The sequence below is a fragment of the Solea solea genome, chromosome 19 (assembly GCF_958295425.1).
Source record: "Solea solea chromosome 19, fSolSol10.1, whole genome shotgun sequence".
Lineage (NCBI taxonomy): Eukaryota > Metazoa > Chordata > Actinopteri > Pleuronectiformes > Soleidae > Solea > Solea solea.
Window position 1 is genome coordinate 17,867,989 of NC_081152.1, and position 22,147 is coordinate 17,890,135.

The following is a 22,147-nucleotide window of genomic DNA, read 5'->3' on the forward strand; positions in this document are numbered from 1 at the left end:
TTGCCTAAATTGCAGCCTTTGCACATAGCTAATTGCGTTGTTTAAAATTGCGTTTTCCCTTCCATTAGTCAGCAGATTGTTTCTGTCGTACCCTCTCTTGAGAAGAAGAACATCTTGCTTTATCATTATCTCGACTCTGAGCGTGAACGATGGTTTATAGATCGTTGCAAGAGCACGACCTAACTAACCTCCACAGCCTCCCAATCACCCGGCCATGTGGAACACTTCGCATTAATTACTGCTTCTCTGCTAATTGGCCAAACATCCCAGCCTTGACATCGTTAATTTCCGATTGGTCGTAAACTTCTCCAAATTTATGACGCATGCGGAGACGGAGCGATTTATAACGCAGCACAACTCGAGCGTCTGACACAGCACTCTCAAAAGGTCACGATTAAAAAGTTTGTGACGGTGTAAGGAAATGGACGAAGGGATTGTGAGATACAAAGTGACAGCGGTATAGACAGGTGGAACTATGGGAAATGACCAACAGTGTTAAACGGAACTTAAACTGCTGACACAGCACTTCTCAAGTAGCAGTGTGTGATCACACAAGCAAGACTTGTGTTTATCGATTAGGATTTAATGGGTTTTATGTAAAACCACACAAAAAAAAAGTGTTACAGAAGAGAGAAACAACATGGTGTTTGAAGGAAACAGTCATTTCTGACTGAGTGAAATAATCAAAACATTTCATTTATGGACTTTTCATCACTTTCACTCTGCAGCCAGTATATGATGCCAATGTTTTCGCCAATATTTCTGTATTTTTTTCCTCTCCATCTGAAAAAATTAAGAATGAAAAAAAATGCTTTTATTTGTAAAATTTGTAAAACTGCTCAACTTAATTAAGCATTTATTTACAAAACCTTTGATCTGTGTCTGCAATGCAGTGTACAGCAATATTGTAAATAAAACTAAATGTATAACCTAAATATTAAATAGATGGAACTAAACTCTGTCAAATGAAACTTTTTCATGAAAAAATAAAGTTTTGGTGACTTTGCAGGATTTCTTAAGTTTCTAGGAAAAACAAATGTGTTAACTTGAACATAAAACAATAATATACTAAACAAATTAAATCACACAATGCTGATTTTTACAATTGCAAAAAATCTGCCCACATTTTAATGTGTTTGTGTATCCTCACCACTTGTACACGTCCTGTGTACAAGCCACAGGACGTGGTTTTATTTGTCCAATAAAAGTGGCACTAATTCAGATTGTGCCATAACATGTCCAGTGACAGCACTCAGGAAGAACAAAATGTCCCGGATAATAAACGAGTACAACAGGAAGCGCTGCAAGAGGCAGCAGAAGGGTGATTTCTCATCCGGTTATAGATAGATGGGTGGCGTGTGTCCAGGAGTTAGACGTCTTGAAAAATCACATCCCAGATTAAGTGCCTCTTCAGAAGTGTAATAGAAAAAGGAAGCTGGGGAGGTTGTAAAGGCTGGGGTATTTTAAATGGACACACACTCATAACATACACTTAAATACACCCAGTGTACACCAAATACAATGAGATTAGTTTAGATTGTTAGTTAGTTGGTTGATTGGTTGGTTTGTTGGATGGGTGGGTGGTTGGATGATTGGTTGGGTGGATAGTTGGTTGATTGGACTATTGGACAGTTGGTTGGATGGATGGTTGAACAATTGGATGGTTGGTTGGGTGGTTAGTTAGATGATTGGACTTCTGGATATTTGGTTGGTTGGGTGGTTAGTTAGATGATTGGACTATTTGATGGTTGGTTAGATGATTGAACTACTAGATAGTTGGTTGGATGAATGATTGATTGATCTTACTATTGGACGGCTGGTTGATTGGACTACTGGATGGTTAGTTAGATGGAAGGTTGGACAATTGGTTGGATGGACAATTGGATGGTTGGATGGCTGGACTTGATGTTTGGTTAGATGATTGAACTACTAGATAGTTGGTTGGATGGATGATTGATTGATCTTAGTATTGGACGGCTGGTTGATTGGACTACTGGATGGTTAGTTAGATGGAAGATTGGACAATTGGTTGGATGGATGTTGGATGATTGGTTAGATGATTGAACTACTGGATAGTTGGTTGGGTGGATGATTGTCGATTGGACAATTGGATGGATGGATGGTTGGTTGGTTGGACTATTGGATGGTTGGTTGGATGCATGGTTGGATAATTGGTTAGTTGGGTGGTTGGTTGGACAATTAAAAGGAAACAGACTGAAACATCACTCCAGATTTCACTAAAATAGAAAAATGTTGGAAATGGCCGACAAGAGGAGGAACACGTGGACTGATGAGGAAACAACAACAATCTTAAAGAGTCTAAAGAAAGAGTTGGACAACGGGTGCAATATAACTCGTCTTGACAGATCACCTCGAGTCATTTGTCACATAAGAAGCATGTGCGTCTGTATTTTTGTCTTAATTTGGTGGGAGAGGCTCAGGACAGAGAGTGTCAATCCCAAATTAACAACCCAGGACGGGTATGAACCAAAAATATAATTCTAGTGACACTGAAAAAACCAAATCATGTGGTAATAATTATGACAATGAGAAAAAATGATGCCAAGTCATACTTTCGTACAGACTCTTTAATCAGCATCTGATCATCTTGTTCCGCTTTTCAACTCAGTGCTGTACAAAAAAAACATCCTTTCATTTTCTTCTCAACTCCTAACTCACTTGTCAGATGGTGCACACCAAAATCAAAGCCACTTTTTTTTTCTTACACATCGCGAGTGAAGTGATGTCAAACTCACTGACTGACATCTTTTAACACAGACCCACTGAATAAAACACGACATAATGAATAAAACATACTGAAGCCCGTTTGAGGCTGACGAGGAACCGGCTACTCACAGCAGAACTAACCAGATTACTGTATACGTCTTCGTCGGAGGACGTGAGTAAAATATGGACAGACAGATGCAGACGCTCTTTGTGAAGTGTTTAGAATATATATAATATATATATATATATATATATATATATATATATGACGTGACTTTCATAACAAACAGACTCAGAAGCACAGAAACAAGTGGTGCCTGGTCTGATGTACTCAGCTGGACGAGTGGAATCAGGAGACATGGAGCGAAAGTGACACCTGGTGGTGATAGGATGAATGACAGCTACAGTGTGTACACAGCATTTGTCCTGTATTTATCATATCACCACATGAAACAAGTCATAATGATTTCTAACAGACGCTTTTTCACTTTAGATGTTTTTGTTTCATCATAGCAGCAAACATAGGCTATAATGATAATAAAGGCTGCATTCCATTCTGTGTGAATGTACTCGTGTCAAGGCTTAAACTAGATTGTTAATGGTTTGTCATGTGTGCCAATTTGACAAATACGTTTATTATACTATATTTCTACAGTCACAGTACATTGATTTAATGGCTTCTTCAATGCATTTTGTCTGAGAAAAGAAATGATATGTGACGCATAAATGTCAAAAAAAATTTTAATTAATTTTCTGAAATACACAACCTGCATCACAGTAGAGCAGTGAAGTCATTTCTCCTGTTACATCAAATATTTCCCACTTCAATACTGAGTGGTCTCACTAATATGAGCTTTTCTGATGTTGCAAACATTTATTTGTGCTAGTGCTGCCACAAACGATTATTTTGATAATCGACTAGTCACCGATTCTTATTGCGATTAGTCGACTAATCGAATCATACGTAAATTGGTCATTAGCTTCCATCTTGAAGTGTTCAAGGTACAGTATGTGCTATCTAAAAATACATTTAGACTATTAAGATAGTAATGATAGTGCATTCAACTTTTAATGAACTAAGCAGCATTTCTGACATTTTTTAATGTGATAAATAAAACATGTTTTAGCTGTAAATGTTAAGTGCTTTGTAAAATGGAACCGAAAACTATGCACTATGAATATATATTATAAAACATAAGCGTTATCACAGTTCCTATTCAAACATGACATCACTGTTATCACGTCACAGCAAACACATAACATGTGTGTGCTAAGGCTAATGAAATCCCCTGGTCTATAAGTAAGTAGCTCACTGTTGACGCTAATTTTACCAGCTAACTAGCCAATTAGCTTACCGAGACAACTGTCCCTCTTCGTCAGAAATGTAATCAGCCACAACGTTCTTCCTTCTCAGATGCTCGTGCATCGCCGTCGTGCTGCCACGGAAGTCAAGTTCTGCCTTAAAGATTTTGCGTTGCACGTTCTTCGCTTTTATTTTGGTAAAATGCTCCCAAACTTTCAAGCTCCACTGCCAGCTAGCCATGATACAAGCTGATGCCAGGCACTTAGGCCTCGTTTAGACTACAGATTTGTAAGCATATCCGATGAGAATCTGATCTTCCTGACCAACTGCTCACATTATACAGTATATTGCAAGTGATCAGACCCGATCTGCCCGTGTCCACAGCGACACTGTCTGGTCTAGACTTCCACATGGATGAAAGCGGATGCTTAACGGCTGTGTCAGTGTTTGACTTCCTGTCCCACTCGTGCTGAATTCTGCAGAGTTGAAGCGTCGCGTTGCGTCACCCAGCAAAAATAGAACTCTCAGCGGAACAACGATGGAATCTGTACCCAACGGAGACGGTGGAATCCTGGGGGGAAGACACTTGGAAATCCTGTCTGAGCAACCGAGACGTTCAGGTTGAAAAATTGGATCTTGTGTGTTCTTTTTTAGCTGTCCAGAATCCAGAGTAAATACAATCTGGATATGCCTAATTTGATCAGATTTGTGCCCACCCGGCCCCGTGTCACATGATCTTGGGTTCAGACAGGATCAGATGTGAAAAGTGTGAAAGCAGGAGAAATGAAAGGCTGAGACAAACACGTCTAATCTGATTATCGCCGTTCACACTCCGGCGTGTCACACGCTGCACAGCGTGTCTATTTTAAAAGGACGTGAAATGGGGTTTTACTCACGATGGCCGTGGGAGCAGCAGCGACCACGCAGTAGAGGATGAGCGGCGGGACGAAACTGGACTCCTCCGCGCCGGGGTACGGCTTCATCAGCTCTGCGTCGTTGCAGAAGAAACCCTGCACGTGCACGCTGAACAGGTCCGTGCACTCCATGTAGTAGGCCAACAACACCGTCCCGGACATGATGACGAGCTGGAAGAAAAACATGTCGGAAGAAAAGAAGAAGAAGAAGAAGAGGAGAGTTCTTATTTGGAAGTTTTCAGGAGTTAAAAAGTCGTTTTTGTTCGAGACGACGGCTGATCATGACTCCGCTCCTCCGTCAGCTGTTTTTTTTCGGCGTTCCTAAGACAAAACAACGTCCTAAATCCTCAAAAAACAGCATCTCTCTCTCTCTTTTTCTCCGCCTCACACTGCATACAAGCACCCACCACCACCATCATCATCATCATCATCATCACTTACCACCTCCTCTCCTCCCTCATCCTCCATTCCTTTTATCCCTCCAACATAATCTTTTGTCTCTGGCCTCCTTTCACTCTCTCTCTCTCTCCAGAATTGGCTGCAGGCATTTTGTTTTTCTGTTTTTTTTGGTAAATGATATCTTTAGTCACTGATGACGAACGTTGCTCAGCAAAGGCTTTTGTTGAGGGTTTCTGGGAAAATTCTGCCAAAAATATTCTGCTCTGAAACGTCACAGGAAACAAAATGACATGTTTTCATGTTTTTGATATTAATGAGAAACTGCAGAGGCATAAGAACAGATCTGTAGAAGTTTTATTTGCCACTGATTCAATGATTAATCATCATAAATATGGCACTTCAGGTTCAGGTTTGTTTGGGGTTAATGATCATTTTAATAACCGTTGTGTCAGTGGTTCCTAATTGATGGTTAACCTAATAAATGTAAATGTAATACGGTGCTGCAACACAAGGTGTCACTGTGCCACCGCAGAACAAGAGGTCAAAACTCCAGTGAGTCTTTTATTTTGAAACATCTGACAAAATAAAAGATATAAATCCACAAGAAAATGACATTAAACACAACATCATAACCAAATTTCATATTGCCAGAGATTATAAAATGAAAGACACATTGCAACGTTACACATTTGTTGTGATATTTGCAGCTTTTGAACAAATGCTAAACCAAATGTATCAGTTTGCAAAATAACTAAGAGCAAGGAAATCAACAAACATTAATCACCTACGTTAATAAAACCTGAAATCTTTCAGTTAAACCAAATTAATATTTTAATTAAAGCTTAGGTTAAAGTATGTGATGGTTTGGTGAGATTATATTACTGTCACGGGAGCATAAAAAGAAATGTAAATTGTGAGTAAACTGGCTGCATCTCTGTTATCAATGAAGCCATTATTTCTCTTTAACATGTTTCCTTAATCTCTGATGACATATTGTGCTCATTTTATGACTTAGCACAATCAATGTCTTATGTATTAAAATCAAAGTGGTATCAGTAAACAGCTTAATAAACAATGAGACAATTATAGAGATTGGACAACATGGCTGGAGGGATTCAGACAGTCAGTATTTGCTTACATTATATTAGATAAAAAGGTTTTATTGTCAATTTTACTAAAACCAGACATTTGGACGTTGAGCTACGAAGGCGTGTTAACTTTTAATCAAACCAGAACATTCTGCTGATGTGCTACATTTCAGTCGCCCCAGGTAATTCCCACAAATAATAGAAGAAACTGAAACTTACAAAAAAGAGTTTTTTTGGGCAGACGAGGAGACTGATTTTATGCTCTGTCAGCTTTAAGAATTGGATATTTTTAAGTGAGTGGACGGTAGAAAGACATGCTAACTAGCTGTAAGCTAAACCAGAAACTGCCTCATACGAACAAGCTGGAAGGTGGTGTTTCGCCCCCTAGTGGAGTGGAGGCAGGCACACGATATTCAATAAATCCCTCATGAGTGCTTATATACTGGGACAGGACAGACAGACGTCCGGAGAGTGCAGCAGCACCTCCTACTGACAAGGAGTGGAACACTCAACATGTAAATACTTTTTATGTAAGCGTACATGATAATTTGTTTGTTTGATAATGTATTAAAACATGCTTAAAGTATGTTGAATTATTATTTTCCACTATCTAACGGGATGACATCAGCACACTCGGGTCTTTTTGTTTAACATTAAAGTGTGTTGTTGTTTTACTCTCACGTCGTCCATTCCCACGTTTTAAAGACCGATAACGGAGTCGTATAATTTATTTCATCTAAGTACTAACTGTGCTTGGTACGAGCGTCGGTAACAAAAGCTGCCGAGAACAGGAGAGAAATGTTGGCAGATCTCCTCCGGTGACAGATGGCGACGTGAAGGTGCCAGGTACACTACGTGTTTTACCGCATGTGTGTGTGTGTGTGTTTCGCCCGTGCCAACTCTCTGATGAACACGGAGCGAGTCAGCATCTTGTGTTCTGTCGCTGTTTTAGCGTTCTCCTGTCGAGGAGAACGTGCAAACAGCCGCCGCGAGAGGAAACTAAACACTTGGCCGACACTTTATTTACACACAGACACACAACCAACAGCAATAATCCAAGTAAAACCACTCACACACACAAATCCTCCATCACCATCATCACCAAGACCGAGCGATAAAGGTTTAATTTCCTGTTTTCATGATGTTCTACAAACACACTTCCACCACGGGTAAATCCCAGCGCAAATGTACTCACGAGCCTCCTCTGAAAATATGTAAATTCTTTTAGTGAAATGCCTCGTAATGACTCGTGTGTCAGGTTTACAAGGACACAACAGGAAAGACGCAAATCTGACATTTTAACTACAGGGATGCACTCCAGGCTTTTTTGAATTATTATTACTGGAATTTCATTTACTTTGACCTTCATTTTTTATTTGCTTTTTGAAACAAACGAGCTTCCCCCTCAGGCTTGTTTTCAAGAGCAATCACAGTTTTTGTGTGAATTCAGCGGGGGCCTGGAGACGTAAAGGGGCAGTGTGTAACTTTTAACGACTGTTTCAGATTCAAACAGGAGTTCACACACACGACTCCCTCTCTCTCTCTCTCTGTTTCTTAGTGTTGCTTAGTTTTTATCTCAAGACAGAGGGAGGCAACAGCAACATTGTGCAAGTAAAGCGAGACGGCACGAATCGCCACGAAAGGTTTCAGAGGTGAATTCTACCACTTGAAAAACCCGGTTGTTCAGCAGTTTAACGGGACAAACTCTAATTGTCTCCGCCCGCCCATGTGCTGCTGCTGTATACACACAAACACTCCCTTAGCCCTGTCTGATAGTGAAGAATAAACAAGCATATGAATAACATTCCATCCAACAGATCCAACAACAACCAAAATAAGTCCCTTTAACCCTCTTATGACCATCATGATAACCTGGGTTTATTTTTGATTTTACGGCTGTAGTATTGTCAAAAAATGTTCAATGAGTGAGTTGTGTCGGCCCCTTTTACCGAAATATCTTTCACTTTCAATACCTGGTACTTATTTAATCCGTCTAGGAATTACGGTACTGAGAAGCTGACGTCACAGATGCGTGACACGCTGGTGAATCTCGTCCGTGATTGGACGGTCATTCCGCGGAAATCCTGAGGTTCTACCGTTACGACAAATATATGGACGGAAAACTCTATTTCTCTGCTTTTATTTTTATCTTCTACCGCTTTATCCTCCACACGGAGGGTTGCCGTGCCAATCTGAGCTGACATAGGGCGAAAGGCGGGGTCACACGCTGGACAGATCGCCAGTCCATAGTTTTTGTGTTTTCAAATGAGGCTCACACAGTTGGCGTAGTGGTTAGCGCTCTTGCCTTTGCAGCAAGAAGACTCGGGTTCGAACCCCGGTTGGAACAAGGGTCTTTCTACATGGAGTTTGCATGTTCTCCCCGTGTGTGCGTGGGTTTTCTCCAGGTTCTCCGGCTTCCTCCAACAGTCCAAAAACATGCAGGTAAATTGGACACTCTACACTGACCGTAAGTGTGAGATTGAATGGTTGTGTGGCCCTGTGATGAACTGGCTAACTGCCCTATGTCAGCACAGATAGGCACAGCTCCCCCGGCGACCCTCATGTGGACGATAAAACGGTAGAAGATGGATGGATGGATGTCTTTAAATTAGAGCTGCAACTAACGATTATTTTCATTGTCGATTATTTTCTCGATTAATCGTTTGGTCCATAAAATGTCAGAAAACCTTAAAAAATGTTGATCGGTGTTCATCAAACCTGGAAATGATGATGTTCTCAAATGTCTTGTTTTGTCCACGAACCAAAATGATTAACTTTTAATGATTTCTTTGTTATCCAGAGCAAAGAAGTTAAGAAAATACTCACATTTAAGAAGCTTAAACAATCGGAAATCTTGTTTTAATCATGAAAAAAAACTTCAAACTGATTATCGATTATCAAAATAGTTGTCAATTAATTTAGTAATGATTAATAATCGATTAATTGTTTCAGCTCTACTTTAAATGTCTTCATTGTCTCGCCCCACATTATCTGACCGGCTTGCTTCAGTCGAACACACCCTCACGCTCAGATCAGTCACTTTCAGTCGTCCCTAAGAATGAAGAGGTGACCGCGCATTATCAGTCGCTCACTTCCTGTTCTTAAGTCCTCTCTTAAAACACATTTTTTTCTCTTTGGCTTTTGACTCAGTTTGAGATGTTGAGGATTGGACTGGATAGTTTTTGAATGCTCCACATGTCACAAACGGTCTAGGAGTTACGGTAACGAGAAGTACGCATGCCAACAGACGGGTTGAGTTACATACTGCAGCTTTAAAAGCTGCTACTGCTGCTGTAAAGTATGGAGCTGGAGTTTCAGAAGATTGAGATGTCCTTGAGCGAGGTCTCCACCATGTTTACCTTAAAACTTCCCTCACACTCTCTGATGTGGAGCTCAGGAACGCTTGAATATATCCTCTGAACAAACTGAGCCGTCAGACACAGAGAGAGAGAGAAAAACAACAACATGCCACAAGAAAACAGGCTCTGGCCCTCGTCCCTGTTGTCAGGCCGGATCGGTTGTGGGTCAGCACAATAATTATCTTTTGATAAATATGTCAGCGTATGCCTGCTCTGTCGGTGGCGGTGCAGTCTCATCTCCCTCCCCCCGAGGGCTGCTCACCACTGCTGTAAATTCTTCCTGAGCTAGCTCTTCCTGTGACAGCTCCACACCTGGACGAGTGTCTCCTCCTCGACAAGTTTATGGCACACACACACACACACACCATTATATCCCCACAGCCGGCATCATGCTACATTAGCTGTGTGAAGGGCAGACAGTCGAGAGTGGCTGTCGTAAAAAAGAAAAAAAAGAAGAAATGGTAACACAGAGTTTGAGCGGCGCACCATCATCCTTCTCCCCTCAGAGGAAACATTTCATCTCCTTTATGTGACACGACAGTTTGGTGCAGCCGTTTACCTCCGCCTGCTCCAACAGGAGGAGCGGACGAGGACTTCCTGCGGCTACTGCAAATTATTCAATTACCCGTGAGCTTTATGTATATCACTGAATGGAGGAAGAGGAGGAGGAGGAGGAGGAGGCTTAGTGTTATCTGTCACCACTCAGGAAGTAGGGATGTCCCGATACAACTTTTTCACTTCCAATACCGATATTGCAGCCTCGAGTATTGGCCAATACCGATACCGATCATATATCAGCACGATTTTTATACATACAGTACTTTAATGACTTATTTTGTAGTATGGAATGTTAGAATAGGCTTGATCAAGTTATATTACATAAACAGAGAACAATAGTCAGCAACAGTAGGTATGAGGAAAAACTGACCCATTTATTATTAACCAATGGGTTACATAAATTTTAACCTTCAAACACAAGAAAATTAGATTTTTTGCCATTTTAATTTCATACAGTCTATGGTTAATTTCATCAGGAGGAAAGTACCAAGTGCTAACAGGGGTGTCTTCAGAGAACACCCCCCTTGTTTTCACTATTTTGGATTAGCCCAACCCACACAGGGTGAGTGACTTGTCCCGCAGGTAAACGCGGGGACCGGCCCCGCAGACGTACTTAGCTCCGCGTGTGGAGCTTCAGGACACATTTAAAACACACAAAGCTCTTGGCATGGCTGGTTTTTGGGGTATAATTATAATTAACAAACATAGGCTGTTAAAAGTCGACAGGTGGCGCTGGTTTATGAAATAACGTTGTTTTAGCAGCTCGCCTCAGGATGAGCTAGCGTGGCGCTAATGGCTAGCTCGCACTCGCTGTGCGGCTTCGTAGCCTCTGAGATCAGAAGTTAAAGAAAAATGTTTAACCTCTGAAATAGCAGTAGCACACACACACTGTTGTTGTGATCACGTGATCTACATCCATCCAACACGCAGAGCCCACGTGATCACAACGGCCGCTGCTTGAGAAGAAGATAGAAGTGCTGGAGCGGAATGGACTGCTTGTACCGGAACGCTTATATCGAAGATTTTAAAGGCAGCCCGATATGATCCGATATAATCCGATACTTGTTTTTTGTCTGATATCGGACCAATATCCGATATCAATATCGGATCGGGACATCCCTATCAGGAAGTGCAAAAATGAAATACAGTGGGAATGACATGACGTCACCTCATATTCAGACATAAACAATGGTTCGCTGCACAGGTGCTGATGTATTTCAGTCGCTGTAGGCAACACTTTCCCGAGTCCAACATGGTTCACTTCTCATCCAGAACTGAAGAAGCCTCTTGGAAGAGAAGTAAAAACATGTTTGCAGTTGCTTAAAGCTAACAACTTAAGATGACTAAGACCTGAATGAACACTTCACATTTGTGGAAATCCATTTTACACGGCACAGAAAACAGCACATAGTGGAGTTAATGAAGAATAGTAAGCAGAACTATGCAGCATTAACATGTAATTTAACAGCTTCTGACTTATTGCGATGGTTAAATGTCTTCTTGCGGGGTGATTGGGAGCTGTCTCCACTGCCCCCTACTGTCTGTTAGAGGAAAAACAGCCTTGCAAGACCAGGGCCGCCGACCTGGAAACCCTCAGAAGCAAGAAAAAAGCTACCGGCTACAAGAATAAAGCAGTGAGAGTGTTCATTTCGAACAGAGATCTCAAACCTATAAACAACAAAATCTCCACATTTTTCCGTTTACCGTTTATACATTTGCATAACAACGTACAGATCACAGTGGATTTAGTCATGGACATGGCTTTTTCTCGAGTTTTTACTACAAGTTTAGGGTGTTCTCGTAAAAATATGTACTCCAAAACTGTAGGGGGCGCTCCATAGAGTAAAAGAAAAGTATAAAAATCGGCCAAACTTGAAAAGTTCTCTGCTTTAATAGCAAGTATAATAGTAGAGTATATAAGAGTTGGCAGTTTTAGTGTTTTAGTTATTATTGACCTTGTTTCTGTGTTTTAATGCTTTTATATTCCATTTTTATTGGAGGTTTTTTATATACTGCTCTTAGTTTACATTGTTTCATATCCTGTCTGTTTCATGTATTTATGTGACGAACAGCCCTTTGTTTTTAAACATGCTATAGAAATAAATCTGGATTGGATTGGATTTGTGTCCATTACAAGCTTTACTGAAAAAAACAGTGAATAGATTAAATAAAAACGGCTCCTCTCGTCATCCACGCTCATTAATATGTTAAGTACAGCATGTTGTGTCATTCAGGATTTCAAGGAGGGTCATGCAGTCCCTGTGGAGTCCGTCTTATAAAGCTGTTCAGCCTGTTTCACATAATACATTTAGTTAAAGCTTTGGAGTTAAAGCAGGTACTGGTGTCACAGCGTGATGAGTCTCTTTTCTTTTCTTTTCGGTTGTACAAACGACAGAGACATCGTCTCTTCTGCCTCCAGCTGACATCAGAGCTGTGCATTTCCTTTTTTTTTTTATTTCATTTCACATAAAGATGCACCAAAAATCATCATCGTCTCCTCAACTGCGGTGGAAAAAGTCTGTTCATTCATTCATTCATTCATTTATTTAGTACACTTGGATAAATCACGCCGCTGAATTATGCCAAGTAATGCCAGCGTTGGTAAATCGGGGGAGCGCCGAACATCATAACGTGTTTATTCCCATTTGATGTTTTTTTTTCCAGCTGTGACCAGAAGAGGAGGAGGAGGAGGAGGAGGAGGAGGAGGAGGGAAAGGAAAAAAGAAAAGTCTAAATAAAAATAATGGGTTTAATTAGGCTGTGTGTGCTTTTCCAAAAATAATCTCAACCATCTTAACCACCCGGGGGTTAAAACAAAATCCCCATTGCATCAGAGAGGCTAAAAGAGAGCGAGGGAACAGAGTAACAGACGATCCCTGTGGGAAAAGGATTTCTATTTTCGTCTCTGGACGAGAGACGGCCTTGGAAAACATCACAGCGCGCTGAGAACAGGAGGATGAGTCGAATAAATCTCAAGTTGATCGGGATTTTGCTCGAGTTTCACACACAACGGCGGCTGCCGTTCGACTCGCAAAAGCCTCAGGTTGTGTGGATTACATAATCTCCTCCACAGAGAGGTGTCACCTGCTCCCCTCCTTACTCTTCACAGATTCCCTTCCACTCGCTCCTTCACTCACCCGCTCACTCCCCAGCCGAGACAAAACGGTGACAACACAACCAACCGAAGCTCTGGAGGTTTTATGTAACTGACGAAAAGCAGAGCGCGACTTTGTAAACAAAAGGCCACAAACGCACATCCTCCCGGCGACAATCGCTCCACGACAGCGCCGAGCTACAGCCAACCAGGACGTCGCCACCTGGTCACGTGACAGCGCTGCGACTGCCCCCTTTCGTTTCTTGTTTTTTTCTTTTTAAATAATCGCTCTGTTTGGCGACAGGCAGAGCTTCAGCGACGCCATGAGAGAAAAAGGGAGGTGTGAGGGAAATGTTGTGTTGCGAGGACGTGACGGAGACTTCAAAGAGCAGAGGAAACGGAAAACAAGGACACAGAGACACAAAAAACAAACAAGAGAGAAAAGCGGCAGGGATAATGGATGAGATGCCACCGAGAGCTATGCGAAAAAGGGAAAGAGGGAATAAATGAAAACAGTGCAATAAAGTCAAAGGAAGCTGCTTATTTGGCAAATGCAGCGTTTCTCTTACTCTGTTATTCCCAAACTCTGCTGCTGCTGCTGCTGCTGCTGCTGCTGCACAAGAAAATACTGATGGTTCAAAGACAGCTTACACAAATGATTATTATTGACTTGTTTTATCAATGCTGGATAAAACAAAGGCTTAAATCACATGAAAGCTTTCATCAGGATATATAGTATATGTTATACATTATATCAATATGGCAACATCATATTGTTCCATCTCTATAAAAGATTCTACTCAAATGGCTCTTTTCCACGACACAGTTCTACTCTCGTCGTTCTATACGCGACACAAACTAGCGACAAGCAAAACAGAATCAGTTCAGTTAAAAAGACACGTTCAGTACTTCAGTGCTGCCGCTGAATACACCAGACTCTTTCAAATCATGAGATTTTAGACATTTCCTTTGCTAAAAGTTGGGGATTAACGCATGTTTTCAGGGATTTTTAAGTCTTTTTAACTTTAATCTACAGTTTCGGCATTGTTCGGTTTGATTCTCGTGTCGGCAACGCGCTCACGACTCTTCCAGTGACGACACTCTCCGACCAATCGGTGGGTTTTAGTGTCGGTTTTAAGGGGGAGATACTTGAAAATGCGAAAAAACTTCACCTCCAGCCAAACAAACACTACAATACTAGTCTACTACAACTACATTTCCCATAAGACACTGAAACACCTAAATAAATCAAATATTATGGATGGTCTTTTTCTAATTGCACTTCAGAATCAACTTCAAATTGTATTCTCAATATTTTTCTAAAACCATTCCTTTAAAAGCACATTTTTATTACAGAATGATATTATTAGGGTTGGGGTTTGCTTGTTTTTTTAAGTGTTTTATGAATAAAACTTGAATTAGATGCTGAAAAATGTAAAATGACCTGAGAAATCTTTAAATAATGACTGATAAACTAGATGTGTTGCAGTGCCCCATCTTAAGCCAAAAAGAACCATTTTCATGGAACTTGAATTGTTTTTTTTTCGCTCATCTCCAAAACATCTCGTGTCCAAATTCCAAAAGAGGAGAACGGTTTGGGGGGGGAAAGATAAAGTTCCAGCAGGTCCGAGGTCAGAAAAACAAACCCCCGTTTCCCATGCTGCCACGCTGTTGGAACACGACGCTCTCGTTCACTTTTTTATAATGAAATCCAGCCGAGACTGTTGACAGCTGGAAATGAGCAAACAGCTGTACGTTGACGACGGGATCGTTATGTGTCCAGAATCAGAGTCGTGTTTTATTAGAGCGTCTGTGCCGTGAGTGAGTGAGTGAGTGAGTGAGTGAGTGAGTGAGATTTCTCATGTGATCTGACGAACAGTGTAGAAGTAAAACGCAGAGATTTAATTGCCTACGTGTGATTTAATGTGGCCGTTACAATCATATGAAACCCATAAATCACTATTATGTCTCTTCTCTCCTCGCATTTTTAATGCTAAATCTTTTTTTTTCTTTACTGATTTATGGAATACAGTACGTTAATACATTAGAGTGAAGCTAATTTATCAAATTAAAACTGCAATCTTTCTAACCCTGATTCCCTGGATGATGTGGGGGAGCTGAAATCAAATAAAATTAATGTCACAAACATCATTAAAACGTGTTTTTTTTTTCTCCCCCCTTTTTTTTGCACCATCTGTCCTCCAGTGAAGACACAAAGCTTGTATTATTGACATCCGACGAATCAATAAGTGGAGGAAGGGTTTCTTGAGTTCATGTTTCACGTGTGTGCCAAACAATAACGTGACTCAAGTAAAGAGAAGCAGATGAAAACATCATGAATCGCAGTCAAAGTAATTGCACATGAAACTCCACATTCTGCATGTCTGACAAGATCTAATAGATCGTCCAACCACGGTGGAACCTGTGTGGACAAATCTGTGCACACCTCCGGTTTGATTCCACATGGACTGCGACTACTTCCTGGTGGTGGCGCACACATTTGGCAACAACATCTGCTGGTGCTCAAGCCGTGGTTCCATTATCAGGGTTCCCTCTTTCTTCTTGAACGTATTTCCAGGACATTTTCAGCTGCTTCAGAGTGACAGACTAGTTGTCACTCGTGGACGACACAGTCTTGGTCGCAGACCGATACTGGCAACACTTTTCAACTGAAGGTCACTAGTTTTGTCCTTAACGGGGGCTGAAAAGGCGCTAAATCTAATGATGTAGTCAAATGGAAACAATGGGTAGCAGGACTGCTCTGGGGGACATGCAAAACTTGAGAGTGCGGCACTGGCTAGAAGCAGAGAAGAGAATACTTTTCCAGGACTCGTGGGAACCCTGATCATGGTACAGTTCGGTTTGGTTAAGAACGGTAAAGCCCTCGGTGAGGCTTGCGCGACGCTGTACCGGTGTCTCAACAAGACGTCAAGCTTTGTATGAGAATAGAATTGAACTGCGTGGGTTGAAGAAACACCGGTTGCAAGGGAGTGATACCTTTCTGTATCACCAATCAGCCGACTGTCGTGGGTCTAGCTCCCCCCGTACTGTACCGCACCATTACTCTGGCACAGTTGGGGCTGGTTATTTTGGTGCAATTTCTAATGGAAATGCAAAAAAATACGTACCATATCAAACCGAACCATTCCACAAAGAAAACATGGACATACTGTACAAAAGAAGGTGAAACTCTAGAGAGAAATCACCTCTACTGGAATGGAACACAAGATCGAGTGCATGTGTGGACAACGCTAGACTGACGCAGACCTTTGTTTTAGTATGAGCAGATTAGGGCTGCAACAATTATTCAAAAAAAATACTAAATTTATCATCAACTATTTTGATTATTTTTCATTTCAATGATTCAGTTTCTAAGTTTTCAGCTTCTTGAATGTGAATATTTTTGCTTTGTGGACAATCAAAAAGAATCATCATTTCGAGGTTTGAGAACCACCAATCTATGTTTTCTGACCAAACAAATACTCCATTAATCGAGAAAATAATCGACAGATTAATCCACGACGAAACTAGTCCGTAGATTGCAGCTCTAGAGCAGAAACACGGTCGCGTGTTTGCGTGCAAACACAGCACGCGTCATCTTTGTAACACGGAACATTCATCACGGAGGGTTTCCATATAATATGAGAAATATGTGTGAGGTGCAAAGATGAAGGTAACAGGAGTGTGAGAGGAAAGTCAGGGGGAGAGAGAGAGAGAAAGTGAGGAAGATCGTAAAACAGGAGGAGAGTCAGAGGAGAGAGAGGGCAAGGCGTCCTGAGACATCTCTCTGATTAAGGACTTTCAGCTGACATGGTAATTAAATATGGAGGAGACTGAACACACACACACACACACACAGTTTTCCCCACTCATTCCAGCACTTTACGCTCTGGTTAGTCCTGTATAATTTACCAGAAGAAGTAATTTGCTAACAGCTAAATTGCCCCCTCACACACACACACACACACACACACACACACACAAACACATCCATGTACAAGCTCTAAACCAGAGATTTAAGAGCACATACACACACACACACACACACACACACAGAGTGTCTCACCTCGATAAAGATGAAACATGGTATGATGGAGTAGCTTCGCAGGGTGTTGTTGGACGCCATCTTGTCTCCTGTTGGGAGACTCTTCCTGTCGGGACTCACGGCGGCTCACTCTGTGGAGACGGAAACATCAGGTGTCAGGAATCATCGGCATCTCGTCACGACGCAAACACAACGCTGACATGTGCGACTGCGGGCCGGTAGACGAGTCACGGGAGGTGACGGCGGGCCTGCAGCAGCGCCTCATTTAAATCATATTTAACGTGGCAACAGTCAACTGAACTTCCTGTCAGAGGGTGAATCTGCAAGAAAATTAAGGTAAATAAACAATGAAGGCGGTTAAGGTTTCTCATGTGCCGAAAAACGAATTTCCCCTTAAAGTCGCCCTCTCACTAACGAGCAGCTTCTCTTGGTCCCAGTGGCAAACTAACGGGATGATGAAATGACCCTTTTTTTTTATTTACAAATTCCTTTTAATGAGTCCCAACAAAATTCACAACAGCGATAAGATTCAAGCTATTCTGTCATGTGTCCTGTTCCCATAAAAACCTCCAGAGGGAGATTCTGCTAAAGCTAACTCCGCTAAAAGCACCTGTTTGGTTCCCGCTAGCACTGCAGTGAACAACTGTTGTCATGATTCAGTGATTTATTTCTTATTTTCAATAAATCTCTCACTTTTTACTCTATAAATTGTCAGAGAACAACTGAAAACAAAAAGACATGTCCACAAAAAAGTGTTAGAAGTGAATTGTGATGTTCAAAAAAACCCAGTGAGTCAGCAGTTTGACAAGAGGATAAACTACAGACATGTTGCAGTGACACATATGCGCTACCGCCATCATCAACATTTAACATTTAACATCGTTATTAATTGATTTATCTCTTATTTTCAATAAAGCTCTTCTTTCTTAGTCTATAAATTGTCAGAGATTTGTGACATGTCCTCGCCTTAGCGTTTGTTTAACCATTTGCACAGACATAAAACTGTAGTGACCAACATTTGAATATAAATAAATGTCCGTTTGATTTAAACCACAGTCATATGCTCAACTTGTACCGTGTTTCTTAGTTTATCAGTGTTTAAGTCTGGTGAGGAAGTGATTTGTTAGCACAACACTAGAAGCTAGCTTTGCTAGCACAGTGCGAGCAAAGCGAAAAACTACCGCAAACAGTTTGACAAACGGCTGAAAACACAAAGAGGTTTGGACAAAAAAGGGACAGTTCAGAAAAACTAGTGAGTCAGCAGTTTGACAGGGGGTAGAAACTACAGACTCATTGCAGCGACACGCATGCGCTTCTGCCATCTTGGTTTAGACAAGACGTGTAAACTGTAGGTTTTCAGAATAAAACGCACTACTATTGACATTTAACTGATTTTGAAGCATCTTTTTTTATATGTAATGATTTATATTAATTTTATACTCCACGGCGGAAAATTGTAGACAATTATTTTATTGTGTATAAAAACATTGCTCTCAGTGTCACTCCTAAGATGGCGGCAACATGGAATCATTCTCCATTCTCAGTCCATTTATGTCGTTGCACACACACATAACCGCTTCCTCGGTCAGAAGTGATAGTACTGCTCGACAGAGCTCATCTTCAGATGAAGGACGCAGCGTACAATTACAGTCACATCATTTCTGTTCACAAAGTCTAAACAAAGGCAGAATAATAACGTGAAAAAACGACAAAATATTCCCAAAAAGTTACACACTGCACCTTTAAAGCAGAAGATGCTCATATTTGAAACAAGATACACAGCATCAGCATCACATAATCACATTTGTAATATATTTCCTGTCACATACTAAATGTTTAATCAAATAAACGCCCGCTGGGTTCATCGTTATCCACAAGGGACGGATTGATTTGTGGATCTCAATCATAAAAACTCTTATGAGCCGCTTCCTTTTCTTCTTCCTCCACCTCTCATCAGTTACATTAGCTTTTATTGCATTTTTCCCCCCCAACATCACTGCATCTAAGACCCTAAGTGCCCTGAAGAGATCATATTGTTCTAATCATATCAGACTTTAACTTTTCCTCCAGGCTGTAAAACAACCAGCTGAGGCTAAAACAAACCGCACTGATGCTCTCCTCTCTCCTCTTATTTCTCCTGCTTTATCTTGGCTTCGTATTACTCGTCACAAAAAGTGACATGACATTTTTTCTTTTCACGGTTTATTATTGAGAGCGAGAGTCACATTGTACACAACATAAAAGTAATAAATAGTGGAGACATTGAAATGATGCACTGCTCTTTTCATTTTCCCTTTCTTTCTTTTATATTTCGCTTGAATATCAAAACTTATTTCTGCTCAAATGTGGAACACTTCCTTCACATTTGTTGCTTTTTATTCATACGGTGTGGAGTTCTGTGGAAGAAAAGCTGCTCTGATCTGAACAAAACTCTACCAAACAAAAAAAAATCCCACCGCATAATAGTGAGTTTGATAAGGAGGATCACAGCAGCAGCAGCAGCAGCAGCAGCAGAAGCAGTCACGCTGTCACAGTGGCAATTCTGCTGTAAACATCCAAAATCTATTTAAAACTCAGCGTGATGTCCGTGCTTAAACATTTCAGAATGTCATCTTCACTGCAACATCTGCCGTGTCTGTGTCAAACATCTCCCAGAGTATTATCAAGGTAAAATAATATAAGATATATTAGATATATCAATCTTCATTCGGAAAAGATATAGGGCTTCATGAAATCTATCTTTTAATAAATGCCATCACCTGTATCCTGTAAACAAAGCTCGCAAGACATCAGCAGACAGTCTCACTAAAGCCCCGCCCCACATTGGAGGATCCGATTTTTGTCCCGATCTGGCCCTTCCGACAATCATTGTTGTCTTCTGATGTTAGGCTGATTTGAACAGATTGTCTGGCCAAATTATGAGGGATTAGCAGGCCCCATTTTAAAGCTTTAAATCTCAAACATGTTTGATATGTACAATTAACGGGAAATAAATGGGGGCCAAACGGTGGTGTAGTGGTTAGCGCTCTTGCCTTGCAGCGAGAAGACCCGGGTTCGAGCCTTTCTGCATGGAGTTTGCATGTTCTCCCCGTGTGTGCGTGGGTTTTCTCCGGGTTCTCCGGCTTCCTCCCACAGTCCAAAAACATGCAATGTGGGGATTAGGTAAATTGGACACCCTAAATTGACCATAGGTGTGAGTGTGAGAGTGAATGGTTGTTTGTCTCTATGTGTGTGTGGCCCTGCGATGGACAGGCGAACTGTCCAGGGTGTACCCCGCCTATTGCCCGATGTAGCTGAGATTGGCACAGCACCCCCCACGACCCTCTGGTGGAGGATAAAGAGGTAGATGATGGAAGGATGGATGGGAAATAAATGTTGCGTACCGTAACTTGTACAAGAACAAGTTGCTTCCGTCTTCTCAGACGTGACTTCATCCACAGTCCTTTTTTTGCATTTCTCAGCACAAAACATCGCAAAAATAACAGCTACCTTTATATTCTGGTCACATTAAATCATGCAAGTTCCTGGAATTTGGGCTTCGCCTGAACACCAGCTCGCAGAAGCTCAATGTGGTTCACCACACTCTCCATGCAACCGTTGCTCTCCGTTGATGATGAAGGGTGGTGGAACTTCTGGAACGTGAGCTGGTTCATTAAGTTCACCAACGTTCCAAACTGAAATAGATCCAGAAATAAGGTGTAAAACCATGCCGGTGCTAGCCCATGTGAAAGCTGTAACCCAAATACATACGGTCAGCCTTAAGCATTAGGAGAACATGTTATTGTACAGACTATAACTAGTTTCAAGGTTGGCCACAAGTTCTTTGCCAATAAAAAGCCAATCAGAGCCTGGTGTAAACCAAAACATGTGATAATGACGGAGCCAAAGGAGTGTATGTCTTTCTGTTTATAAGGAAATATGAAGGAGGTCATTAGGCAGATGATTACACGTGTCATCTTGAAGGCTAATCTTCACAACTGAAGGCAGATTGATGTTCCCTCTGTTCTCCTTGGCCAAATATATTCAAATAAAGTCCTTCGACTTCACTCATCACCGACACCAGGGCTTTTTTTAATGGTCTACAAAACCTTGGTGGCAAAATTCCCCAACAAAAGCACTTACTGTGCTTCACTCAAGTTTCCGCAAAACTAAAGTGCGTTAGCGTCTTTGATTGATTGATTGATTGAACTCGCCTGTGTCTCCGCGGGAGACTGAAGACGTTAAATACTGAACACTTATTTAGCAGCAAAAGAGAGATATTATAACACACCTTTATCTCCATTTATAGGGGAATTAGCTCCACTTTTCACTGCAGAGCTTATTCTCCTGTTAGAGTAAGAAGGGTGGAGAGCTGTCAGGCAGGATTGATGGACGCCCCGGTTCACTAAAACCACAAGCAGCTACCAAAACTCTTGTTCCCGTGTAAATTTAATTGCACTCAGTAAATCCCTGAGGAACGCGAGTGCAGAGCATCCACGTTATCTGTCACAGTCGGCACGCATTAGTGGTGTAATCAGCCTACGTGGACTTAGTGACTTTCCAGATTACGACAGGTGGAGACACTTCAAACACAGAGGAGAAGCTGAGGTGTCAGGTTTATAACGTGGTGGTGGTGGGAAAATAAAAGCAATAGAAAATTGACCATGCTAATCTTATTAGCA

The 22,147-nt window shown here is 41.4% G+C and overlaps 1 protein-coding gene across 2 annotated transcripts in view; it reads right to left on the reverse strand.

Annotated features, from left to right (window-relative positions):
• The window catches only part of plppr1 (phospholipid phosphatase related 1), a 60,170-nt gene that overhangs the window by 23,829 nt on the left and 14,194 nt on the right, over positions 1–22,147 (reverse strand). For both annotated transcript variants that reach the window (XM_058617988.1, XM_058617989.1), the window contains exons 2-3: positions 17,508–17,617; positions 4,927–5,115 (exon numbers count right to left, since the gene is read on the reverse strand). In XM_058617988.1, coding sequence (XP_058473971.1) covers positions 4,927–5,115; positions 17,508–17,567 — 249 coding nt within the window. In that variant the 5' untranslated portion in view covers positions 17,568–17,617. The remainder of the gene's footprint in view (positions 1–4,926; positions 5,116–17,507; positions 17,618–22,147) is intronic.